This window comes from Struthio camelus, chromosome Z (genome assembly GCF_040807025.1).
Source record: "Struthio camelus isolate bStrCam1 chromosome Z, bStrCam1.hap1, whole genome shotgun sequence".
Taxonomy (NCBI): Eukaryota; Metazoa; Chordata; class Aves; order Struthioniformes; family Struthionidae; genus Struthio; species Struthio camelus.
In genome coordinates this window covers 74,266,948-74,293,187 of record NC_090982.1, presented here as the reverse complement: position 1 = coordinate 74,293,187, position 26,240 = coordinate 74,266,948, and the positions used below count along the sequence as shown (strand labels likewise).

The window sequence follows — 26,240 nt, the reverse complement described above, 5'->3', positions numbered from 1 at the left end:
AGTGCACCCTCAGAAGTCTGCAAGATGATAAAAAAATTAGGAGGAGTCATAGATACACCAGATGGTCATGCTGCCATTCAGAGGGACCTCAACAGGTTGGAGAAAAGGGCAGAGAGGAACCTCATGAAGTTCAACAAAGGCAAGTGCAAGGTCCTGCACCTGGGGAGGAATAACCCCATGCACCAGAGCAGGCTAGGAGCTGACCTAGCAGCTCTGCAGAGAAGGACCTGGGAGTCCTGGTGGACAAGCAGTTGACCATGAGCCAGCAATGTGCCCTTGTGGCCAAGAAGGCCAACAGCATCCTGGGTTGCATTAGGAAGAGGATTGCCAGCAGGTTGAGGGAGGTGATCCTTCCTGTCTGCTCAGTCTTGGTAAGGCCACACCTGGAGTACTGTGTCCAGTTCTGGGCTCCGCAGTACAAGAAAGATGTGGACTGACTGCAGTGAGTCAGTGCAGGGTCACGAAGATGATTAAGGGATTGGACCGTCTGATAGACAAGGAGAGGCTGGGAAAGCTGAGACTGTTCAACCTGGAGAAGAGAAGGCTTGGGGGGATCTTATCAGTGTGTATAAATACCTGATGGCAGGGACTACAGAAGAGCAGTGGTGCCCAGTGGCGGGATAAGAGGCAATGAGCACAACCTGAATTACAGGAAATTCCATTTAGACAGTAAAAGAAAATTCTTTATTGTGAGAGTGGTCAGACACTGGAACAGGTCACCCAGAGAGGTTGTGGAGGCTCCATCCTTGGAGATACTCAAAACCTGACTGGACAGGGTCCTGGGCAACTTACTGTAGTTGACCCTGCTCTGAGCAGAGGGATTGGGCTAGACAATCTCCAGAGGTCCCTCCCGCCTCAACCGTTATGTGATTTTTGTGAAGTATCAAAAGTCTCTTTTGAAAATGTGTATTTCAGCACTTGCCTTTAGCCTCCTTCATGCGCTGTTCTTCATACTGTCATCGTTTGAAAACAGCCGCTATACAGTTATAACTCTGCTCCACTTTGTACAGAGAAAGTGGACATTTGCTTTTAGTTGCAATCAGTACAATGATGATCTGTGGGATGTCACTCCGGTCTGCATAGCATTCGAGGTGGTGAAGCTGTTGATGAGGCCTGTGCCTAAACCTCTGGTCTAACTAAGCTGGACATTCCTTTCTGTTATACTTTCTGGTGCATGGCCAGATCATTTGTGTCCATCAATAATGAGCTTCAAAATAATTAGTCAGGACCTGGAGGGATTGTGAGAAGCCAAGATGCTGTGTGTCCTGTCGTCAGCCTGCGCATTTGTTGCTTGTCACGTGTTCAGCTCTGTCCTCTTTATACTTTAATCTTTGTGCGTGTCTGTGCGTGTGTGCACACACACGTGTGCTTGTGTGTACATAAAATAGCTATGATTGTAGGGGTTTTCTATCTGATGTATTACCAGTTTTCTAAAAGATATCCTTGAATTTTATTTCTTATACCAAGTTAAATGTTTCTTCAGGAGTTTAGTTTAGTATTTGGTATCAGAGGAACACTGAGAGAGAAAAAAATTGTCATTCATAGAGCAAAGAGATTAAGAGACATCAATACAAACATTTATCAAGTAGCAAGAACAATTTAGCCATGGTTCTCATTGAAGATATTAAACTTTGGATACCTAACTCCTGAAAAATATACCCCCAAGTGATATTGATAGATGGGAAAAGGAATTTCAAGTTACGTGGCATTTTTATGGTTTAACTGGATTTTTATGTGTTTGTGTATCCAAATCTATATATAAATAAAGTATATCTATATCTATAGATATTGTATCTATCTATCTATAGATCCAATAAAACAAAGGTTTTATATGTGTGCACGCATGTGTGCATATGTGTGACACACAAACACACACACACACACACACACACACACACACACACAAAATAAAGCTGTATTTTTTTACAATAAATACGAAGTGGTATGTTCTTTGGGTTCTTTGGATCTGTGGTTTGATCTTTGATCCTGCATGTTTTACCTGTGTTATAAACACTCAGAAAGTGTAGGAAGCTGACTTTTTTCCTTACTTTTTGTCATTTCATTTCAGAACAGTAATAACCCACTTAATATAGTTCATTTTCACCAGCTAGGCATATGAACTTTAAGTCGTGGGTGGTCAACTTCATTCATGTTTTCAGGTTTCTTCTTATAGTAGTATGAGTGTTGTGTGCCTTAATGCAGAATTTTTCATACTACACATACCATAAACATGAAGAAAACATCTTCAGTGTTACTCAACACTTCATTGCATATTATGTTGATGATGTGTGTGTTACTATGCCATCATGACAGATACTATGAGAGTCTTATAAATAAGATATTACAAAAGGAAAAAAAACAACTGGAGGAGAAGAAAACCACTCAGTGTAGGCACTTAATTTATTCTTATACTTTAGGACTAATGAAACAGTCTTGCTAAAGCAAGTTACTAAGTTCTCTGTGTATTTAATGGTGAGTAGTGGTTGCCCTTGGAAAGGTTCACACTGCCTGTAACTTGAAGGGTTAAGGCACTCATGTTATGGCTTGAACCAAAATATCAGCTTGGAAAGGCTCCCTGTCCCATCTTCCCTCTCTGAAATCCTGGCTGTGTTGTCCTTTCACTTGCCTTGCTCTGGCTCTGGAGCTCATCTGATTCCATGTTCAGCTCCTTATGGCCTCAGCTACTTAACCCACAAGGGAAAAGAGAATAGGTTTTTTTTCTTTTCCCCTAGGGTTAGTGAGTTGAATTCTCTTACCATGCGATCAGATGAACATCTGAGTCTGTGCAAAAGGGCAGGGAGTAGTCCTGGGAGTCAGGGTAAGAAGGTGGAGGAGCATGTGCCGAGGGAAAGGGATGGGGGAGTGGGGAGGTGGCAGGGTAGGGAAGGTGCGAGACCCTTCCCTTGCCGTTACTGTTTCTGTTACAGAGCTGTTTCTTCTGCTCTGTGGCAGTATGAAACTGCGCCTTTAAGATGATGCAGATTTTCTTAGGGTTTCATTTGGAGCTGACAGGATCTACCTTCGTGGAGGCAGAATACAGCAAACCCTCTATGGTACCAATTTGCAAAGTCACTGTTATTTGCTAGCTGCTGTCCTTTAACAACAAAGTTGCTTTTAATTCATTGCAGTTGGAATTCCAATGTAGAAAATCATTGCGGGAGGCGAGGTCGGAGGGGTGCCATTGGCACATTGGTGTGTGCCATTGGCACGCTAAGTTTTATCCAGCCTGTCCTCCTATAATTAAAGTGTTAATTGTTACTGTCTGTTGCATAGACATAACACGTTATTGTTCGTTTTCAGCTACTTTCTAACGCTTATGTTAAACTTTCCAGAGACTTTTTTTTAAAGTTGTTTGAAAATGGGTGAAATATTAGCAGATGAGATGCTGAACGTCTGGGTGCAGCAAGGACCAGCTGCTCTGTAGGGGCAGCAAGCTGGGCTCCGTGGGCTCTCGACAAGGCCCCGTCCCACAGCGCCCAAACGAGACGAGCAGAGCAACTCCAGGGGCAGCAGCCAGGGTCCGTCCAACGAGCGTTGGACAAGCCTGTAGCCACGAGGCAGGTCCAAGGCCGAGTGGCGAGGGAAGGCGAGGAGCAGCAAGGCCCAGGCCAGGCGCACGGCGCCTGCGGCCTTGCTTGGGGAGGACTGAGGGCAAGGGCCTGAGCCTGCGCGCAGCCCCCGAGCCGAGGGGCAGCCCCGGACGAGGCCTCTCGCGGCCTCTCTCGTGGCCTTGAGCTGTGTCCGCAGCAGCCCAATCCCAGGTTTCCCGCTGCGCCGCGGCAGAGCCCACCCCGAGCACGGCACCCAAACCCCGAGGAGGAGCAGAGGAGATTGCAGAGCCTCTCGCTGCGCTCACAGACCTGGCACTGAGAACTAGAAGGTGTTAAAGAGTAAATGGGATTAAAAAAAATAATAATAAAGTGCTGCTTCTTGGAAAACAGGAAGCAAGGACGTGGGGAAAAAAATCTCAGCAAAAGTAGCCTGTAGGCTTGAGCACACAGATTAGACTCAGTGTAGCCAGTTCTCAAGGAATAAAGATCTGACTACCGTTCTTCTTTGCCATGCTGATATGCAGCAGATAGGGAAGCAAAGCCCCAGCACTGGGACTACGACAGTTGAAGTGCAAGTCTGTTTAGGGGCATAAACACTTGATTTTTGTCTCAGGCTTCCAGGAATACCCCTGAAGTTATACAGCCAGAGTGCCTCTATGGAGGTTTTTTTTTTTTTTTAAAGGCCTCTCCACTTACCTCTTCCCATTAGCTAGGGCAGTAGGGCACTTATATTAGGAGAACTATTTCACTAAGTGTCTAAATGCAAGTACCATTTATGTACTTGTGTTAGGCAGACCAGCGTCTAATCTATAATAATCAAAGACCCACAGGACTCTCAAAGATAGCCAAAGATTACCCCATCTGTTCCTCTTCATTAAGTCCAGGATAGGTATAAATTTAGACCTTTGCTTAGAGATAATGGTCTACCCTGTTTTTAATAACCTTTAGCATCAGGAATTCCACAAAGCATTCCAGTGCTTAACTATTCCCACTTAGAATTTTTTTTCTACATCTAACTCATTAAAAAAATTCTTTACAAAATCATTTTTTTCTCCTTCTCTTTTCAAAATCATTTCTCTTCTTTCTCACATCTAGAACAACTGGTCACTGTGCCAGTTGTTCCCTCTCTTCTTTCCAGAATCAGAGCCCTTCCCTGAATCAGAGCCCTACACAGGGAGTACAAGGAAGGGAGCCTCTTCGCCGTACTTACCTCTTCCCTTCTCTTTTGCAGTTTGCAGGGCCAAGGCAAATCAGGAAAAGCAAAGACACAGTCACTACTGCCACTGTTCATTTTTAGTGGGATTCCCTATATTCCAAGTATTGCCCTGTAGCTTAAGTTCTAAGCGATGCCGCCTTTATTCCTTTTACTTGGGCTATAAATACTCTGATGATAGTCACCTTAAACGTACCTGAGACAGAAAGCGGATGCTGTATACTGCGTCAGAAAAACATTGCTTGAGTCCAAGCCTGTTATTACTATGACTTTTCTTTTTATTGTGTTCAGTACAGTATTTTCAAAGGGCTAGCTGAGACTGGGGCCCCACAGGGCTCTGGGGAGCTATACAAACCCCAAGCACCAAACCTGCCCTGATCTGAAGAGCTTATGGTCTGAGTAGATGAGGCTAGAGTAAGGCAAGAGAGTATATGGAAAGTGTACAGGTGAACAACCTGATCACAGCATATGGCATATTTGTCACAGCGAGGAGTGGAGGGGTTCAGTTAGGAAAGAAAAACGCAAGGGAGCAGAGGATGCTGAGGATGAGAAGAGGAAAGCTAAATGTGGAGTGAACTTGAGGGAAGATGACTGTTGGGGAGGGTGGTGAGAGCGCGCAGAATAAAAAGACAGTTAGCTTAGGACAGAGAAGGTTTGGTTGAAACTACAGTGAGTAGTGTTTAAAGCTGCGCCTCATGGCTAGCGTCTGCTCGGCTCCTGCAAACAGGGGCAAAGGGCCTGATCCGGAGACAAGCCTTGCGCAGTTCTGCATCTGTGCTGGGGCTATGTAATAACTTCAGTGCAGCGATTCCTCCGGGTGGACAGATGTTACTGTGAGGTACTTTCTGTCTACAGCGGTCTCAGAGGTATTGAATGCTCACCTACTTTCAAAAGGTTCGTGCCACACGGTCTGGAGCGCTGAAGAACCCTGGTGACTCCATAGGACCATAACAGCTAGAGTCCCTGTGGTCGTGCTGACTGTGCCAACGTGTAGGTGATCCAGGGGGATCTTCTGTTGTCTGGACCCAGTGGATTAATAGCAGCGGTGTGAGGAGCCATGCCGTACTCCTCCGTCCATGCTGTGCCGGAGGTTAGGAAAGGGAGAGGAACCAGTTCAGCCTTTTCTCCTACCTGTTTCCTCACGTGCACCCTCGGTTTCCTCATTTGCTGCTTTTTGTTATGTGACTTGCTTAGAGAAAACCATCAAGTTTTATCAGGTTTGTGATGTTTCCTGAGGCTGATGCTGCTGTTCAGTGCCCCACAAACAGGACTGGGGGAGACTGGCTGAAAATTTCTTGATGCAGTCGTCGTTTTCTGTGATTATTGTGGTTGGGAGATTCTTGCTTTCTTACATACTGCTGCTGAGCAGTGGGAGTTGGAAAAAGCTTCAAAGCGATGAAAAGATGGCACATTTTTTTCATTTAGGATTTCCTGACCTTTTTTGGTTTGTCACGCTGTCTTCATTCCACTGTGGTGTTTACATAACCTAGTTCAGTCTGTAAAAGAAGAAAAACGAAAAAAAGCCCCTATCATTGTTTATTGTTTTACAAATGAGAGTTTCACTATTATTTCAGTGAGAGAGTGAACGGGCCATAATACACTTTATTTTAACAGTAGGAGAGGACAGAGTCTTTTCTTGAAAACTGCTTTTTCATTAAAAAATTCTATTTCAATAAAGCAGATTATTTTTTCATTAATTAATGAACTGAATTAAGTAATATTTGAAACAAAAGGAATCTGAATCTTTTGGGGAAAAGTTTCTGTCCGAAAACTTAATTTTAGAATTAGTTTGAATTGTCTTTCATGAGGTTTTTTCCTCCTATTTCATCATTTCATGACATGTCATTAGTGACAGTCAGTATTTCAACAGCAAATTTCTTTTGTTTCATGGGACACAAAAAGGAGACACATCAACCTAGAAAATAAAAAATCCTTTGATCACTACCTATTAAGAGTTACCCACAGAGATTTAAAAATAAAATAATGAAACAGCTATTTCATTTTGCTGACCCATGCCCATGGCCTGTTGAGAAATTTCCACTAAAATGGAAACATGAAAATGTGACAAGCTTTATCCAACTTCTTGGAAGTGCCTCAGATTTGAAGCTTGTGAACGTAAGAAATGTATTTGTTTTGAAGATTATTTTTAAAGGATTTTTTTTCCATAACAACTTGTCACTGTAGGAAGATTTGGGGTCATTGCATGACTGGATTGAGGAAGAAACCTGGCTAGCAATTTTCTTGTAATAACTGGAGCAAAGCATCAACCTGAAGCAGTTGCTTCTGAGCTCTTCCTCACTCTGTTATGGTTAGGCTAGGAGGTGGATTAATCTGAACTGGAGTGTTCACGTTAGAAAGCCAAGCTAATTCTGTTTAGGGTTGCTAGTGTAGACGTGCCAGTTGCATCTCAGCGAGGGAGTTAAGTAGCGCCGGGGACTGTGCCTAGGCTCTGATACCTCGTTGCCTGTATGGCAATGTTGCCTGTGGTCCCTGGCACGCTTTTCACCAGGCCAGCTAGCATTCCTGCAGTGGTTCCTCCCCCTCTTCCCAGGGTGATGGAGAAGCTGCCATGGGCCAGAGACCGTCTGCGGTAGGCAGGTTGCATGTGGCTGTCCTGATTATAGAGTACAGGACTCTAATTGTATGGACACAGTTGTATGGACACAGTACTATGGGCACAATAGTATGGCAAGGCCATTCTTTGCCAGTTGGCTTCCAGGTGAAAGAATAACGGTGCTGGGCACATTTCATTGACTGGTGCAAATGTATCCAGAGGTTGCCCTGGCCTGCTACCAATGCTCTTCAAGGGCACCCAGAGTCTTAATTCTCACACAGGGCAAGTAAGAGGGAGTGGGAGCAAACTATCCCCCTTAAATTTTCGATATGTTAGCTGTGACGAATAGAAAGGAGACTTCTATGGATAGGATAATTTTTCACCATTTTTGATTTGACTTGTTTTTGTGGAGCAAAGATTGAAGTAGTAGTAAAATTTACTCCAGTTAAGGGAGAGGGCTCGTGTTCTGGAGAACTTATTTGGTAACTTCTTCACTGTTTTAGCAGCTTTTGTGTATCTGTAGAAGTACAGAAGCTAAGAGATCTTTAAACAATAAAATAGATATCTGTAAGCAGAGAAGTAAATGCAAGCGTGTCACTTCAACTTTGCTTACCAGCAGGTGAGTCCTCACTTCCATCTTGTATTTGATTCGCTTTTACAATGTATAGTCAGATATGCAAAAGTGCTCTCCTTTGAGTAATGGCTTTTTTTGCCTGGGACCAAAATCATAGCTTCTGTTTCCTGTTCCATCCAAGCATTTTGGCCAATATCAAACTTTCTATGCCTGACTGGCCAGAAAGAGGAATGACTGTATTTGTACAGAAAGTGTTTCATTTTATTTTTATATAAATTTGTCCCTTGCTCTTCATTATTAGAGCTACTCTCCATGACTTCTTAGGCATTCACACAATCCAACTGTAGAGGTTATTTTCAGGGGAGATCATCACTGAGACGAATCTTTGCAGTATATACTAGATATATTGCTTTTTTCTTCCTTGCGACAACAGACTATGATCTAATTCAGGCATCAAGTCACCTGTCATTTGCAGGATTATATTTAACAAGGATTTTAGATCAAGCAACCTGCTCTGGAAATTGCTCATCACTATTTGTAGTTCCACTACAAATGTGACTGAACAGTGTAATCATGCCATCCTGCCAAGTCCTGTCTGGGAAGAGCTGCAGCTAATGAACTTCTCTGAGGGAGGGAGCCAGCAATACCTGGCAGTATTTCTGCATTTGTCAGAGCTGTGCCAGGCAGGTTGAACCCACAGTGCTATGTTATGCCAGGTACGTGGCTGATCGACAGCCTGCTACATGTGCAGATTCCTGTCCAGGAGCTCTGCAAAGAAGAGGAGGCTCAGTTGCGTTCTTACGTTGTGCATGGTGCTACCACATCGAGGGGATTTTCACGCGGAATTTTCAGAAGAGCTATTTCTGACTTGAATTGTAGGGAAAACTATAAATACCCAGAGTTTTACCCTTGAAAATTGTTTTAGCATTCAAGCATGGTGCTTATATCATAAAACTATAGATGTTAAGACCAGTTCTAATGTCCATTTTTAGCGTGCTGATACCTGATGTTCTGTAAAATCTTACAGAATACCTCAAGCACACGTTTATCTCAAAGTAATTTGTTAGTAAAGCAGCAATATATGTTACAAAAGTTGTGATGAGCTGACGAACCACTTTGATATGATGCTATAGAGCAACTGTTTAAAAACCATGACAGCTTTTGCATCTCGGTGGCATAAACATTGCATGTATCAGATATTGCAGTTATTTTGTCATAGCTATGAAGGGAATGTTCAGCCCAAAAATGGACATTCTTTGCTTTCTGTTAGGGTATGTGAAATTTGGACTCTGGGAACGCTGCTCTGAATCCCTAGAAGCCCATCAATTGACAAGGTCACAAGCCGTGACCGCAGAGGGCTGTGGGGATGGCTGCACGGTATGAGATAGTCCTATTTGCCTTCCCCTTTAACCTTCCCTAGAAATAACTTCTGTGTGAGGGGCAGAGCTTGGTCAGGTTTTCCTTTTCCTCTGTCATGCTTTTGGTTTGGAGGCATTGTGCTTCAGCCATTTGCCTGGCACAATGAACGCAGAGAGGCGGTTGTGTCCTGAGGAGGGCAGATGTGCACACGGTGGTGGGGTGAGCTGCTGTGGCACCCGGGCCACTTCGGAGAGGGTCCCATGATCGCCCGCAGCCATCCAGCCATGGCTGCTCGCAGAGGGCTGGGAAGTGGTGCTGCTGGGCTGCCAAGCACGCCTCGTGCCTTCCTGCCATGGTCTTAGCAGCATTAAGGCAATTCTCTATTTTTTAGGGAAAATTAAACAAAGCAATTGAAAGTATAGACCTCTCTGACTCAGTTTTGCTCTCATTTTCTCTAGCGTAAATTAGGACTTACTCCACCAGGGACAGTTTATAGGCTGCTGTACCTGAGGTCGGTCTGCGTCTGTTTTATCATGCGTGAACTGGAGATAATAAAGTTTAATAGGGGTGGGTGAATAATTCATGGTGGAGCTACTTATTAAACGGATACTGCCTCTCTGTATTTGTGGATAGTCTACAGATGAATTGCATTTTTTTTCAAATTTATATTTTTTCCGAATTATTCACCAAATACATTCTCTAAACAACTTTATTAGCCTATAGTGCATTCAAAATATGAATTTGAAGTCTGCCTTAGATTAATATTTATCATAGCTGGTTAAAGTATGTTATTTCAGCAACTATGCCTCCCAGCAAACTTGTTTAGTAGAACCTCGACAGAAAGTAATACAAGGAAGGCACAAATACATTAAAGTGAAGGTTTAGGGTGTATTTTTTTCGTCTGTTACTATTGCAGCTCCAATACTTACCTACCTCACTGGCTGTTGTGAAGATAGTAAGGTATTTTATGAATATAAAGTGCTGCCTAAGTAGTGATGTTGTCTCTAAGAGAACCTAGAGATACTTCAGCCTTGGCTATTCTCACCTGTCTGTACTTTTGATGGTATATGGTCTAGGTCATGGTCCTGACTGTGTGGCAGGAGGCTAACAAGTGAGATGATAGTTACTGCTGTACTTAGAGCCCCTGAATAAAGCAGAGATCTGTGAGACTAAGTCTACACTAATAAAGAAAGTGGGCCAGGGCCCAGAGAGCAAGTGCCATGGGCTGGTATGGCTCTCACCCATCTGGTAAACTCTATGCCTTCCCAAAAGGTGTCTGTATTGACCTACAAAAATGGTCCGTGCCCTGGGCTATCCTCCAGACCATCCCAGGCACTTCCTAGGAGAGTGTTAGCCTGTGCCAGGGTCTATAAGGGCAGTTAAAACCTATGGGTGGCCTCATCTTAGAGTCCTGGGTACCGGTGCCTTCAGGTTTAAAAAAAGCCTGTGGGAAGCTTAGCCTCAACCGCATTGCTTGATGCGCTGACTGGTTATTTGGTTACTGAAATATATGTTCAAGACATATTCAGCTCTTCCTTGTCCCTTCTCTGGGAATTAAGGGAAGGGAAGCAAAGAGCATAACTTTGCCACTGTCTGTGGGGTGCTGGTGGTATCTCTAGAAAGTGACCGGAAGGAGACTTTGGCTCCCTATTTTACTGTCTGGGAAACGCAAAAGGCTTAGAGGGAACCTGAGAATCTGGCTAGTGTTTACTAACTAAAATCTATTAGTAAAATTTGCACTTCTTTTGAATGCTTCCATTGATTTTAATTAGATAATTTCAGTGCATAAGGACAATTCATATAGATTGGAGCCCTAAGTGTGTTTTCCCTATTTAATGTATAAGCACAGCACTGTCCTATTACATCTACAAGAACTTCTTGAAGAAGTTTTAATACTGCATCTGTTTTCAGAATTTCTTTCAAGTTTAGCTGATAAAGATCTTCTCTGGTGTGTCTAGGAAATATAAACCTTTAGCATACAACTGATAGTCTTGTTTTCTGAAAGTGTGTTTTTTTTTCTCCCTGTATTTCAACAAAAAGATAGGTGTTCATGAGTAGCCCATTGCATACAGTCCTTGCACAGCCTTTGCCCAGGAAGGACTCGTCCTGAAGTCCATGGGAATATTTTTTAAGTACAAATGGCTCAAGCTTCAGCTATAAGGACTGAGTGGTGAAAGAAGTTAGGCTGTTTTAAACATTATATTTACATTATAAACATTATAAACATTATGTTTATATTTATCCTTTCATCATAGCAGCTGGCACTATCCAGGATTACTTGGAATGGAGTAGAAAAATAAATGCGTAAAAGGACAACAGAGAATCATTTGTGTGTCCTGTAAGGTGTAGACCCTGCCTAGTCACACTTGGTCATTCAAATTAAAAAGCATAAAACAAAAAGTTTCCTAATAGCAGAAAAATGCAGAGTCAATCCTTAAAGGATCTGAATATCAGTTCTGCTCTTATTTTAACTTTTCAAGTATTGTTGTTGATTGATACCGTGGAGAGTTTGTAAGCTGTTCAGTTCTGTGTTTAGCTTAAAATCAAGTGTGTTGGTGGAAGTGACAAGTGTAAATCTGATGTAGACTTGCTTCACATCTTAAAATGACCTTTACAGTAGCTTGATTTCTCTTGATATTTTTTCAGAACTAGTCAAGAAAATCAGGTTTTCTTAGCTTTTGCTTACAGTTTTCATAGGTAAAGGCATGCAAAAAACTATATAGAGTAGATCTGTTGCCTTCAAAAATTGAAGTTGCTATTTAAATATTTTGATCGGTTCTTTGTTACAGTTGTTTCTGACATGGGTTAGGTTTCAAGAGCATGAATGATGGCCGTTTAGAGAATTTGTCTTGAAAATCTTGGTCCTGATCACATAATCCATACACAGTCAACCTCAAAATGATTCCCACAGCCCACAAACACTGTCTGAAAGATTGATGGTTTGGGGACAGGAGTTGTACTGAAGATTCCTAGAAAGCAGCTAAATCCTTTCAAGCAGGAAAGCAAGACTATTACTGTTTTTTCTCCAGGTAAGTACAGCTTAGTGCTTGTTGTACTCAATGTACACATGCCTTCATCGTTCATTTTGTTGCCAGATGTCAGATGCCAGCCCCCTGCTTTCATTACAGTTACAGGAGAGGCCCTGCGAGCGCTTTAGGATCCCCAAGGCTTGATTAGAAATGAGAGAGTTTCTTTTCAGAACTTTACTCAGTTTAAGGGGATGGTTGACTTGTGATCCTTATTATTTTACTAGATAAATTCCTTTGTTTTTTTAAAGCTAATGATCTCCTTCTTAGTTAATTGAAAAGTATTTTTGGCAAGACCATCAAAGAAACATTAGTCAAAAATTCAAAAATTAGGAACACCCTGAAAAATCTCTTTAAGAAGCTAAGGTAATGAAGTTTGTACTGCACCAGAAATTTACTCTAGTTACAGAAGAGACAAACTCTTCTACCTGCCTCTTTCTTCATACAGTAAATACAGTTGCTAACATGTAACTAGAGACATGGATCTCAGGGATTTTTTTTCTCCTACCCTTTTGATTTGCAGTAGTTAAATTAACTGTTGTATTGAAATGCTGACCTGTACAGTGTAAAAGGAGAGAGACAGATGCTATGAGATCAATATAGCACTATAAACATATACCCTCCTCTCTTTTCATCTGATGAGAGACTTGATTGATCTTGGCAAGACTGAAGGATCAGTTTGGGCACAGTGGCGAAGCAAGGGAGCCCGTCATTATAAACTGCATCCAGCCCTCAGCAGCAAGGAATGGGGAGGGAGGAACTGATCCCTCCATCATTCGCTTTTCATCGAGTTAAACTTTACAGGCTTACTCCTAAAATTGCCCCTCCTGTCTATAGTGATAGTGAAGGAACTGAAGTTCTGGAGGTGACCAGGAGACGGTCTGCCTCTTGGATAGCTCATAAAGGAGGTTTCTTAGCCTGTGCCAAAGCAGCGTGGGGTGAGGATGAGGCATGTTTTGGTTTCTGTTTTGTTTTCCTCGTCACTGAGGAGAAACAAAAGGTCAGTTAGGAGATGAACTTAGAAATACATTTAGACATACATAGGAACGGTTGTATAAGTGTCTTGCAGCTGGTGTCTGATGCAGGTAGTAGGCTGGAGGGGCACTCCCAGAGCCCAACAGTTTTGCTGTTGGACTTGAAGCCTGTGGGAGAGAAAACAAAAGGAGACAAACTACTAATCCCCTGCTGATTTGTCTCATTGAATTCATTTAAACATATGCTACATTAAATTAAGAAAACTGTCCTGATTTTTAAGACTCTCCCCATCTCTATTTTCCATACGCATGTGAAACAAAATTAGCATCGGGGCAGTTTCTAGGGTAGGTAACAACCAATTAGAGTATGATTTGTGTGCTATGTTTGACAGTCTTAAAAAAGAGAGCAGCACAGATCAGTTCCTCTTTAAATACATACTTGCCTGGTGACTAAAGGAGAGAGATTCCATCCTATGGCTTCTTATACAATGTCATTTTGTTTTGAGGCAGATAGGCTGGGGCCTCCTCTAGATATACTGCTGGATTCTCTGAACTGCACAGCTTTCACCGTACAATGGAGAATGCCAAAGCAGCATGCGAGCACCGTCACGGGATATACAGTAAGTAAATCTTTACACTGTTAGTAGAGAACTACAATACACTGCATGGCCTCAAGTCTATGCGTTACTCCTAAGCGAACGGCAAGCAGCAAGGCAAAGCAAGCAGGAGAGCCCACTCTCATAACAAATAATGTCATTGCCCAGAAAGCGTTCAGGGGACAGTGGACTTGAACTAATTGAATTGTAACTTTAAGAAACGAGCAGTATGTGTTTTAGAAGCAAGTTATGATGGGAATTTGGGTTGAATGCCAATGGCTTGTCGTGGGAAATAGATTGCTCTTCTGTGGCAGTTTCCATCCAAGGATCTCAAAGCTCTTTGCAGTTGATGGAACAAAAAAGTGCAGCAGAGGTCAATATTACATTGTACGGTGAAGGGAGATTCGTAGCGATTTCAGGGCCATTCAGATCTTTTGGTTCATACTTCCAGCCTGAGGATTGCATTAGCAGCAAGAGCTCTTCCAAGCTAAACTCTTACCTTCCCACATTGGCAGTAGGTGCAGGGAGAGGACTGAGTTCCATGGTGTGCTCCTCTTGATAGATACTCTACCGCATAACATTGCTGGGATCCCAGGTTTGGCCTTAAATATCAGAGAACTGTCTTTTAAACCCCCCTACCTCTGGGGTGAATTTCCCTTGAAGAAGTCTAGCAATTTCCTTGTTTCACCCAGTGATTCTGTAGGGGAGATTCTGACCCCTTTCAGTCCTTTCCACCTCCCTGCCCTCCTTCCCACCTCCAAAGTCCCTTCTGCCTGTTGGACAAAACTGAGTGGCTAGCCTAAGTTGGGCAGGATGTTTTAGTGTGCACGCAGAAAAGCAGTGAGCACCAGTCTGTCATTCATTCATCAACAAAAGCGATGTAACTGGGAGTTATTAGGTATTCCATGGCAATGAAATTCAATCCCAAAATGGAAGTTAAGCAGAGGTGATTTTGCCAGGGGTGAATTAGCACTGAAGATGTAGTATATCTACTAGGCACAGTATGTAGTTTGGTCCATTCTTCTGTGTAAAAACAGAGGTGCAGCAAATAGGACTGCACATCGCATTAGAGAGGTGCATACAGGAACATTGCTTACAGTTCTGGTATCAACTCCAAAAAAGGACATTGATTGCTTGGAAATTCTTCTAGCTTGAGTGACTTTTCCGTAGGTCATAACATTTTCAAAACAGTTATAATGCTTTGCAGTCACATGTGAAAAATATTAGTCACGGTTCATTCAGTAGATCAAATGTCTAAGCCCCAGTTTAACTCTTGAGCTTATGTATGGCATGATAATAAAACAAGTGACAAAAGTAGCATTTCTAGTGTTGCACCCAAGCCATCTTCACTTTGTGTTAGCTTTGGATAGTCTGGCATCTCAGGGTTTCTCTGTGCTTAAGAAATTAAATTCTCTGTGGTTCATTAGTTCCCTGTATTCATGAATAGATGTGAAGAGAAACAGTTATAATACAGCAATTTGCATAATCACACAATGTCGTTATCTTCTGTATATGAGGTAAAATGCAAAGCTGTGCAGACCAGTTCCACAAATCTTGCCGTGTTCAAGCTAACTATGGCCAGATGATGCATAATTAAAGCTGTCAGTTCAAGTCTGACCTGAAAGCTAGGCTATGTTTCACATCAAATTAGCATATCGGCTCTAGGATGGTGTCATTTGGTCATGTTGACGAGTTCTAACAAATGTGAAGGGAATGTTGAAGGCTTTTCATATATTTGGAAAGGTAGGGGATCATAAGCTTATAGGCTGTCCACAATGCGGTAACAGTGCACTTGTTTTTAAATCATTCTGAAGCATTGCATTATTATTTTAACTGGCTTGACTCTATCTTCTTCCCAAGGTCTTTTACTCAGAGGTTGAAGACGACAAAACAGCCAAACCACTTTCACATGACGTTCCCCTGAGACTGGATATGCTTAGCATGGTAAGCATTTCTTTCCATCAACAGTCAGACACTAGAATAGAGTTTGCAGGAGGGAACTTAAGCTCTGCAGTTGCTATTGCTTTGTGAATTATGCCCAGGATCCAAGCCTCAGATCTACTCTCATATTAAGCAAGAAGCAAATCATAATATTCTGTAATCCAGTCAGAAGGCTGTGATATATTTTTGCTTCTCATGGTCTGATTAATTTTTATCATAAAACTATTGGGACTTGCTCTGCAGTTTACTTGCACTGACCCCTGGCATCTACTAAAGTACAACTTCTAATTTTAAATGTGTATTTTCAATAAGGGATTCATTGCACTTCCCCCGTGCTAGGGAACTCTCTGCCATTATGCATAGTTAATAGTCTCAATATCTGTGTGTGCGTATTGCAGTGTCTGACCCAGGTAAGTGTGTGAATTAGAAGAGACGCACAGTTTTAAGCATATTTTTGTTTGCATATGTGAGACTCTGGCCTTGAGAAGTATGGATTTATAGTTTAATTGTGCTGTTCTAAGAGCATTTGTGGAGGTCTGTCTTCTTGAAGATTCTCTCAGTTTCTGATTTTTTTGTTCTTGAAAGCACAACCTTTCCTCATTGCTTCCTATTTTTCCCCTTTCCTTCAATTGTTTTTCCCTTAATCTGCCCTTTTTTCTTCACTTATTTCACTCTCCCCTTGTCTTTCCTCCATTCCCTTTCCTGCCCGATTTCACCTTCCTTCTCCATTTGCAGTTGCACATAGGCCCCTTCTCTTCTACTGCTTAGCAATTAGTACCGAGATGAAAGCAATCCCTCCATGCTTCTGGATTGTGTTGAAACTGTCTGTTTTTCAAGGGTGTTCTCAAAACATGCAGGCATTTCTGCAGTGTGGAGGACCTTGCTCTTTGAGTTCAGCAAGGCAGGATCAGTGATGCTCCAGCCACTGCTCAGGCAAAGCACAAGGGCACTGCTCAAAGGAGTGTCTCAGGTTGGGTGCTGTGAGGGGAGCGCTTTCACACCATGCGCTGGGAAGAGCAGTTCGTCCTTGAAACAGTGATGTTTCCAGCACAGGAATCGAAGGTTTATGTGTGCATGCAGAGGAGCATTGCAGGCTTTTGTGATCTTTATTTTGTGATTCTTCTTCACAATTTGATTTTTTTCCCCTTTCTCTTCTACTCATCTTCATTCTCCTTTTCTTCCTCACCTTTCTTCCGTTAGCCTCCCCACTTGATGTTCAATGAAATGCATTCACTCATATTCTCTAATCTGCGTTAGGCAGTGCTCAGAAACCTGCACTGTAGGAAGTACGAACGAGAGCAATTCTCATATTTCCTGCATTTTTCAGTCACTGTAGTTCTTAATTCTGACTCCTATAGGTTTCTGGGATGATAGTGAATGAAAGAGTCTCATTGCCACGATACATTATTTCTTTATTTATGCATTACTTTCTCCCTTCTGATGTTTATCTCTGTATTCCTCATTTGTTTTTTTTCTCAAAAAAACATTCTTACTGGTAGGGCCAATAAAGATCAAACAGCACATTCTTTTTTTATCTTAATCCTGACAACAGCAATTCTTACTCCTTGGGAGAACAGATTCTGTGTTCCATTACTCACACAGATGAATAACAGCCACAAAGAATATTATATGATGCAACATTGGTCATGTTTTATTTCACTGACCCATTATTTACGTAGTTTTGCCATCACTTTTTAGCATGATACTTCATTAACAAGTCCTGTTTCACTTTTTCCCAGGGTCAACTTGAAGGACAAGCAATTTTTGTAAGTATTGCTTCGCATGAAACTCTCTAGCAGCAGTGATTTAAAATAACGCTGAACATTCTGATCCTGGCTTTCCACAGATTCACCCACAAAAATGTTTCCATATTGATCTCAAATGGTGATTCTACTTAGCGCTTACACAGGGTCTTTCATAGTGAAAACGTGACAAATAGCTTACGCTCAAAATCTAGAGATAGAGAAGCACTCTGTGAAGGCACGCTTGTATAGGTATAGTGGTTTCCATTTTAGAAATGGATGATGTTTTCTGTTAGTCATCAAAAGTGTTTATGGATATGTTATTTTGCTTGAGGAGATGTGTGTAAGAATGAGATAAATTCAGGCAGTGAAAACTTACAGGGGGCAGGAACAGCCAGGTAGTCAGAAACACTGTAATGGGAAAGAAGAACGCATCCAGGAGTGTGAGAGGAGACGGAGAGGAAAATATCTGAGGCAGTCCAGAGAGACGAGAGGAGAAAGATCACTGGAAACATGGGCAGGCAAAGCGAACATGCGGGAGGAAGGAGTGGGAGGCTAACTACTATTATATAATAGGTTTAAAAGAAATACTAACCCTTTCAGTGACTTTGCAGCTGGTGAATTACTCAGAGTGATTACTTCCAATCCTGCACTCAGTCCATTCTGCTTCCTGTGAAAAGTAAATGGATCCAGCTCATTAGGAGGGAGGAAGCAAGCAGTAGGTGCTCAGTTCTGGGCAGTATGAGGGCAGTGATTTCCACATCTAATGAAATCCCTAACATGAACAATCTCTTGCAAACTTTTCTTCTGAAATCTCATCTCGAAGTGGAGAAACCACGTGAAGTCAGTGGATCTTGCGTGACTTTCACCGTCTGAAATGTGGGTAGTATGGTAGGAAGCCAAAGTCCCAATGAGACTTCAAGATACTCTTGAACCAGGACTACATGTATCGTTCTATCCCAGTTAAGCTCAGTTTGGATTATGCCGTTTCAGAGTTGAAGTTCCATGCTGGGCTGCTTTTTCTATTTGGTAAAAATAATACTTCTGAGGGGTAGTTGGGGAAAAGCATGACTGACTGGGATTAATCAGATCCCAGCTGTCATTAATCCTCAGGAAGTGGTATTCTTACTGAGATGCTTTCTGTTATAATCATACCAAACTCAACAGAAATCAGCAAGCTTTGTGGTTAAGTCTGCATAATTTGTCTTTCCGTCCCTAAGCTTCCTCTGCTGATATACGGTTATGACTCCACTGCCTTCTTAGAAGCTTCTCTGGGTTGTGTGAGACTTGTAATGAAAGCTGAACTGGATCACCTGTTTGTGTGCTTCTATGCATTAGTGTATTAGTGTTGCGTTAGCAACCAGATAATATGTCTGTATTGTTATCATTTTATAATATAAGCATATAAATGAGAGTAAGTGCCTAAGTGGAGAAGTGCAAATGCAGTACGATTTACTAATGCTGTTGTTCTACTGGCCTTAATATTCATGAAGTTGGGCACAAATATATATAAAAAAAGGCATGAGAGTTTAGCAGGCTTTAAAGATGGAATGTGTCAGGTCTGGTACTGAGCCGTGGAGAACAACAGTGCTCCCTATCAAATGACCAAACACACGAGTACGAAACGAGGAGTGACTGGATGAAACCAGTAGTGCAGGAAAGGAGGTGTCAAGGGATCGGGTGTCATTGCAACCAAAAGCTCAGTTTCTGCAGCTGCATTGTAATCCAGTGTAACCAAAAAAAAAAAAAAAAACACCATAGAAAACAAAACAGAAAACAGGTTTTCTTTGGAAAATAATTTGTAATCCAAATAATTTCTGTGAGCTGGCTTGCCACGCGGCCTTACAAACAGTTTTACCAGCACAGCTGAGGGAAGGACAAGCTGTGTGAGGGCCTTCTTTCCAGCTTTTGGAGGCAGATATAATTCTAATATATGACTGACTCCACCACAGAAAAGGCATCCCATTTCTTCACCTTATTCAAGAGCATGAGATTGTAATGAAAATAGCAAATGTCATTCTGCAGGGCTCTAGCAAGAGTGTCATGTTTAAGACAAGAAAGTGCACTTGGTATTAGTAAAGCTTTGTCTAGAATATCATGTCCAAGTTTTGATCTCATGCTTTAAAATGATACAGGGCAAGCTGGAGAGAATGAAGAGGAAAGCTACAAAACTGATGGGGAGCTGACTCGTCCCCTACCGTATGTTAACCAAATTCCGTATCCATAAGGCCACTGATCCTCTTCTGGGATGTAGAACACATGGTTTTAAGACCCTTCTCCTAAATACAAGCAGCAGAAGAAATGAAATGTTTTACCCCTCAGACATTGGGGTAAAAGGGGACACGTTTCTTCTCTAGGATCAAATTCCACCCTGTCCTCGATGTGGGATGGGTTTTCCCTGAGACTGCCTGGTTAAACAGCTCCTGCAGGAAAGCATGGTACAGGGTAGTTTGACGTCCAAAATCTTTATGCATTCACTAATGTCTCAATCCTAGAAATTAAAACATACTTGATCTCAAAGAAACCCACTGTGTGCCCAGCTCCATGTTCTTGGAGAGGACATTACAAAAAGAAACAGGCAAATAGGCGCTTTAGTGTGTGTAAGGCAAGAGAGCACTTGACTGAGGTTTTGAGGATAAATGTTAAACTTTGATACCATGGTAGATATTAGCACTTTGATCTTGATCGGCTTTGCAGGCAATGAGATTCACTCAGTGTCGCTTATTGCAGACTTGAGTCTGGAGGTAATAATATCAGACAAATATATCCGTATCCCACTATCTGCTGAGCCCAGTTTCCTCAAAAGTGTAAAAGCAGTATGACATGTAATGAAAAAATTATTCCCATGAGAGTTAATGTAATAAAGAGGGATGCTGCAGGAATGAATGCATGCAAGTTAAATACAGAGGGGCAGTATATACGGCATGGAGGACTGAGTGGCAGGAGCAAGATCATCAGTATCGTCGACGAGAGGAGATAAGGGGTTTTCAGTGCCTGGCTTTTCAGATCACGTTCTGAAAGATTGCGCTCATTTTATCTGTGAGAGTGAAAGACCCGGAAAAATCTTTTGAGTGATCTTGCTGCCTCTTTCTGAACAGTTACTTTTCAGTATTGTTATCATCTTTCTCAGATGAATCCAAATCGCTCAAGCAGATCGAGGGTGAAGGAAGGATGGAAGAACAGGATAATGGTCAGGCATCCCAGGTTAATTGGAAATGAGTGCTGGGGCTTCAAAACCACGGCTAGAGAAATGACAGATGGCAGAGTGCTCCTGAACAATATTGTAGTATTACAGTATACGCCCAAAACAATAGAGAGGGAAAGTTTGTCCAAAAGACCATCAAAAGGAAACTTAGCAGAAAACAAAATTTTAGGATCATACACTATTTTGCTGCACCCAGAAGTGCAGATTTCAAGTCTATTCCAACTTGAAGATAAAGGAGCCCTCTGCATTCTCCCGTATTTATTTTCAGTATTTTTAATACTGAAGTATAAAAAAACAGGAAAAAAAAGTCTTGATAAAACAATTCTCTGTAAGTGCATTTCTTCACACCAAAATAATCTGTGCCATAGAACCTGATATTTCTGTTTGCTTTCTTGCGCTGTCAAAATTCTTAAACCTGGAGTTTGTATTTCTCTATAGACAGGCTCCAGATAAAGAATGCTGAATTTTTATATACCCGTACACATGCTCCTTTAAGGACCAGATCTAAAAGTCTGAAGCTGATCCACGCTATGAGGACCAGCCAGTGATACAAGCTCTTCTGGGAGATTTGAGCCGGCTTCTGTGAACAGTATGACGCAGAACAAGCTCTTCATGTGGAAGTTAGCATCGCCTTCCTTGTAGTAGTTGGCTTTGGGTTAATCTTTCTGCGTTTATGGCAGAAAGACAAATACCTCACTGCCCTCCCATGAAGAGAGCAGCTTGTTTCAGGTCAAGGGTAAGAAAATTGTAAAAGGCAATTGGGTTGGTCTCTGATCAATGGGAAATTAAAGATTATCGGTTCTTGCTGCTACAAGTTGCTTCATTCCCAGAAGCTTCTGCTGTCTCTGGATTAAAAAAAGATAACAAGAAGAAAATGCACCAAGCTGATTATGAATGTCAGCAATTGGCTCAAGGGAGGGAACGGTACGTGACTTTAACTTCACCAACAAACACACGAGAGCAAATGCAAACTCTCCGCAACCCTGTGAATTATGCTGAGAAATGGGTCCAGGTCAGCCCTATAGATTTCTCTGGGGTAAAGCTGCAGCTTGACAGGAAACATGTGATCTTGTTTGTTTTTATTGTTTCTGAGCTGAACTGGAATTGGTACAATCCTCCTGGGAGATTACATGGAAAATATCATGTGAGATCCCAGCGGCCCAGCACACAGCGTCTGATTCAGAGTTACATGGAATAGCTTTCACAATATTTTTGTCTCGTTTTCTTCTGACTCTGATAGGAAGTTGTTATTGGTGATTTAAAACCAGGCACCCCACATCGCGTTAGTGTTGGAGCATATGGCTGGGCAGGAAAAGGACGACCCAGCATGCCCAGAGACGTAACAACTTTATCTCAAGGTAAAAATCTGTGTACATACCTTCTTATTGCAAAGCTGGCAGGGCAGAGTCAACCCAAGACATTACACAGCTGTGGCAAGTAAATACGAACCATGTTAAAACCTCAATTTGCTCAAAGCCAGCAGTGATCAGAGAGCAGGATGTAGCTGTAAAAGCAGAATGGTCAGAAGTATTATTCATGATTTGGAAGGATAATGGCCACCTGATGTTTGGGGTGCATTATGGACCTTTTATAAATACCTGCCAGACCTTTTGAAGAAAGTTTTCCTTTTACGCTAGCATATGTCGCACCTGTAACATAGCAGGTCAGTGACACCTAAATCTGTCATGTGCAGTTTGATAATATTTTACTATTACTCTTTCACACGCGTGAGGTTATAGAGGGGCAACAGAGGCGGCAGAAAAGCCTATAAATTTGATTCCTAAGGCTGCCGTTGTTGAGTGAGTTTTTATGTGTATTAAAGTCTGTCCGCTTCTCTAACGCTGGTTCCTTGCGATTCTTTTGGCTTAGATAAGTGCATGCCCCCTGCACCACCCTATCAGCCCCAGATCGTTGTCGTTTCTGATTCAGAAGTTGCATTGTCCTGGAAACCTGGAGTCAGCGAAGGAAGTTCTCCCATCCAGTACTATATGGTGGAATTTATCAGGCAAGTCTGGCAATAGAATCTGAATTTCGATGCTTGTATACTACAGTTTTTTCCTAAACTGTGCTATTAAACTGAGGACAGGTTCTTCTCATTATTTATTTACTCATTGTATATAGTACATTTATTTTCACTCTCAGTATGTGTTGAATTACCATGAAAGTTTAAAGACAGAGCCAGAAATAATCTAAATTGATGTAAAAATCACCGATAAGTACTACCTTCTGAGCGGAGAAAAAAATCTTCTTTACTTATTCTATTCCATTTAATAAAAGCCTGGGTAAATAAAATTTTAAATCTACCCTGTAAGTCATCAAACTCTGTCAACTCATGCTGAGAAAACAGTCTGGGGCAGAGTGGTTCCACTGAGCTGATGTACCCTTAGCTGCTATTGGAATAAATACAAGGATTGCCAACTTAGTATATTGGGCAGTTTTAGCTGACAAAAGTCTTTTGAGTCTCAAGCTTACAGGATTCAAACTCATTTTCTTGACCTAATGCTACCATTTCCATGAAACGTTGGCCCTTTTTAAAATTTGCAGTATTAGAGCTGCAGTGTGAAAAGCTGCTGTTCAAGTTGCTTTTATAAGATGCATCTAAAATATCAGGAGAGGATGATTGTATTTGCATGTACAAACAAATATTCATAACCTTATGTAAGCTAATATTTGCATACAAAGCTATGTATTTTCAGGTGCTTATTCCTATGTTTACCCTTACAATGAATGCAGCATTCAGTCTTTAAAAGTTTAATTCTTTGGTGAACATTTGATGACAAGTTTTAGTTGAGGTTGCTGGATAAGAAGAGAGAATTACTTTTTTAATTACTCTAAGCTATTAAGATCAAAAAAATCTTTCTTCAGGAAAATACGTCCATTTTTCACAATGAGTTGTAGAAATAGGCAGAAAGAGCTACTGGTTCTCAGTGCTTTAAATATGATTACAGTCTAGAAAACATAGATATAATGAAAAGAACGCCCAGGCTGCAAGTCTGCTTTTGAACCAAGTGCCCCATATTAGGTGGGAAGCCATACAATGTTTTTTGACTTAGAGGCAAGACATGAAAGGTGAAGATGCCTAATGGCCGTCATGTAAATTCTGCCATAGAATTACCACATGCTTCTCCAATATGTCTTGTCCAACATAACAGTTATCTGAATCTTTTTCTCTTCTCCTCATCGCTTGGTTCTCATTCGCTCAGTGGATTGGAAAGAGATTTTGCTGAGTTCTGACTGACTGCACTTCTCCATTCTTCAGCTTGGAAAGTAAAGTTTATGTACACTTCTTCCTAAAACCACTGGGCTGTTAATGGAAGTAGAAGTGGGCATCGTAATCTCCGTTTGACACATTGAAATTGCACCCTTGAATGTTTTTGTTCAGCCAGAGAGTAGAAAGTTGCCTTCTCTGTTTAAGTCAAGAGCTATGAGTAACTGAAATTTCAGTGTTTCGGGTTTTTTTAGACTTTGGGAAAGAATTTGCTAACAGCACAATGTTTTGATAACACTGTTTAGTTTGAGGTTTAAAGCTAAGCTTGAAGTGTATTTGTTAATTTTGGGATTATGCTGTCTTAGGTTTGGAAGCTTGAGTACATATATTTGGAGAAAGTTCATTGAGCCATAAACCTTAATGGCAGGTAGAGGTAAAGATTTACGTTTAAGCTTCATTGTCTTCTGAAATTGCATATTGTTTTAAGGCTAAATTGCCATGAAGTATATTAACACCAGTTAGAGACACAGACATTAAACCAATGTTTAAAAAAAAAGGTGCAAGCAAATTTGGAAATTAAGTCCACTTATGTCAGATAAATACTATTCCAATAAGATACTGTGCTTTTGCAAGATTAGTAACTTTCTTATGCCCGTCTATATTTTCTCTTGGATAGGGATGTATGAATAGCACCAACCTCTAGAAACTATGACATTGTTTCAATCATCTCAGTTCCCATAGAAGTAACTTTATTACTTTTACCCTAGAAAAACCATGATGGGAGCCTGAGATGAGGGAAAAATACTTTTCATTTGCTCAACTGTGGTATCTGGGTTTAAAACTTTATGAAAATTCAATGCATTAAGTGTTGGCACATCAGAATCTAATCAGAACCAGAGCTAGCCTGCAGTCTGTTTCTGCTCTTAGATGGGTGTAAATTCAGGCTGTTCTTTAGGCACTTCTCTGGGATCCTTTCCGGTCGCTATGGGACACCTTTCAGGTTACTATAGGCAATGGAGGGCCCCAGGCTGATTCGGGTGTAAGACAACCTGGGCTGACTCACGCTCTGGAGATGCCCGGCTCTGTTGTTGACTATAGGAGGACCCTAAGGAGACCAGGCTCCCAACTTGGTTGAATGCTTAAAATTAGGAGGGCAAATCTAGGTCTCACTGCTATCAGTTCTACAGAACGTGTAAAAGGAAGTGTTAGACCCAAAATAACTAATGGTGTCTTTGGAAGCTTGCAGTGCTAATAGTCTATTGGTTTATGCTAAGGAATATTTCCTGGTAAATGGCATTCTTATGAAAGACCTTAGACTTAAATATGCTGGTTTGTTTTTTCCCCCCCTAAAGATACTATAAAAAATTAATTTAATTTTCAAAAATGTCTTGGGTATTTTCACATGAGTATTCCGATTTCTAGTCTCTTGAATGCCTAGCCAGTCTTGTAAATTCAGACTAACTTACCAAATTTTTGTAGTCAACTAGCTTCTGCAGAACGACAAAGTATTTCAGCAGCATATCCCTTAAAAGGAGTAACGTGCTTTCTTTTCATCTCCTCACGAGCTAGACAGAGTCAGCAGCTTTAACATGAGTCTTGACATACATGGAAAATTTCTCACCATCTCAATAGTGACATGAAACTTCTGCTGCAATGACCTAGGCTGGTCCCACTGATAAAGCTAAGAAGATTTGTCCGAATATGGATGCTAATGTGGAACAGGTTCAGCATAGTGACTTTAGCAGATTTCTTGGCTAGTTTCAAGTCTTTATTTCCCCCTCCCCTCCCAAAAACGGTTCATCCACTAAATCCATTCTGCGTTGAACAATCTGTCTCTGGTGCTGCATGAATCAGGTAGTCGTATTTGAATATCTCCTGCTTAATTTTGATCAAAGAAAAGTTTGGCTTTTTCCCAGTCAGAATGATTTCAGTATTTCAGTTTTTCATCCCAGGGTAGAACAAAACTGAACACTGGAAGAATTATATTTTCCTCTGGGAAATATGCTTCCTTTCATGTAACTCAACTGTGAACTTTCAAATCATGACATAAGCATCAGTAGTGGTTCACTATTTGCCTTCATTTGCGAAGAACATAGAACAACAGTTCTGAAGGGTGAGACACCTTGTAGGGCCCAGCAGAAATACCCTTTAATACCGGTTTCGTGATTAATGCATGGAAAGTACACATGTATCTCAACATTTACCTCGCGGCTTGTGAGGATTGAATACCTGAAAAGATAATGAATGAAGAAAGAGTAGCTGAAGATGTACAGTTAAGGAGGAAACATATTTAACAG

At 41.5% G+C, this 26,240-nt stretch overlaps 1 protein-coding gene across 3 annotated transcripts in view; it reads left to right on the top strand.

Moving 5' to 3' along the window:
- Nucleotides 1-26,240, top strand: part of LOC138064660 (pikachurin-like) — an 81,712-nt gene that overhangs the window by 10,091 nt on the left and 45,381 nt on the right. For 2 of the 3 annotated variants that reach the window (XM_068928272.1, XM_068928270.1), the window contains exons 2-6: nt 13,762-13,871; nt 15,708-15,791; nt 17,528-17,554; nt 21,976-22,093; nt 22,605-22,740. In XM_068928272.1, the coding sequence (XP_068784373.1) occupies nt 13,762-13,871; nt 15,708-15,791; nt 17,528-17,554; nt 21,976-22,093; nt 22,605-22,740 (475 nt within the window). Of the gene's footprint in view, nt 1-12,200; nt 12,281-13,761; nt 13,872-15,707; nt 15,792-17,527; nt 17,555-21,975; nt 22,094-22,604; nt 22,741-26,240 lie in introns of those variants that run through there. The other variant, XM_068928273.1, reaches the window with a different exon arrangement.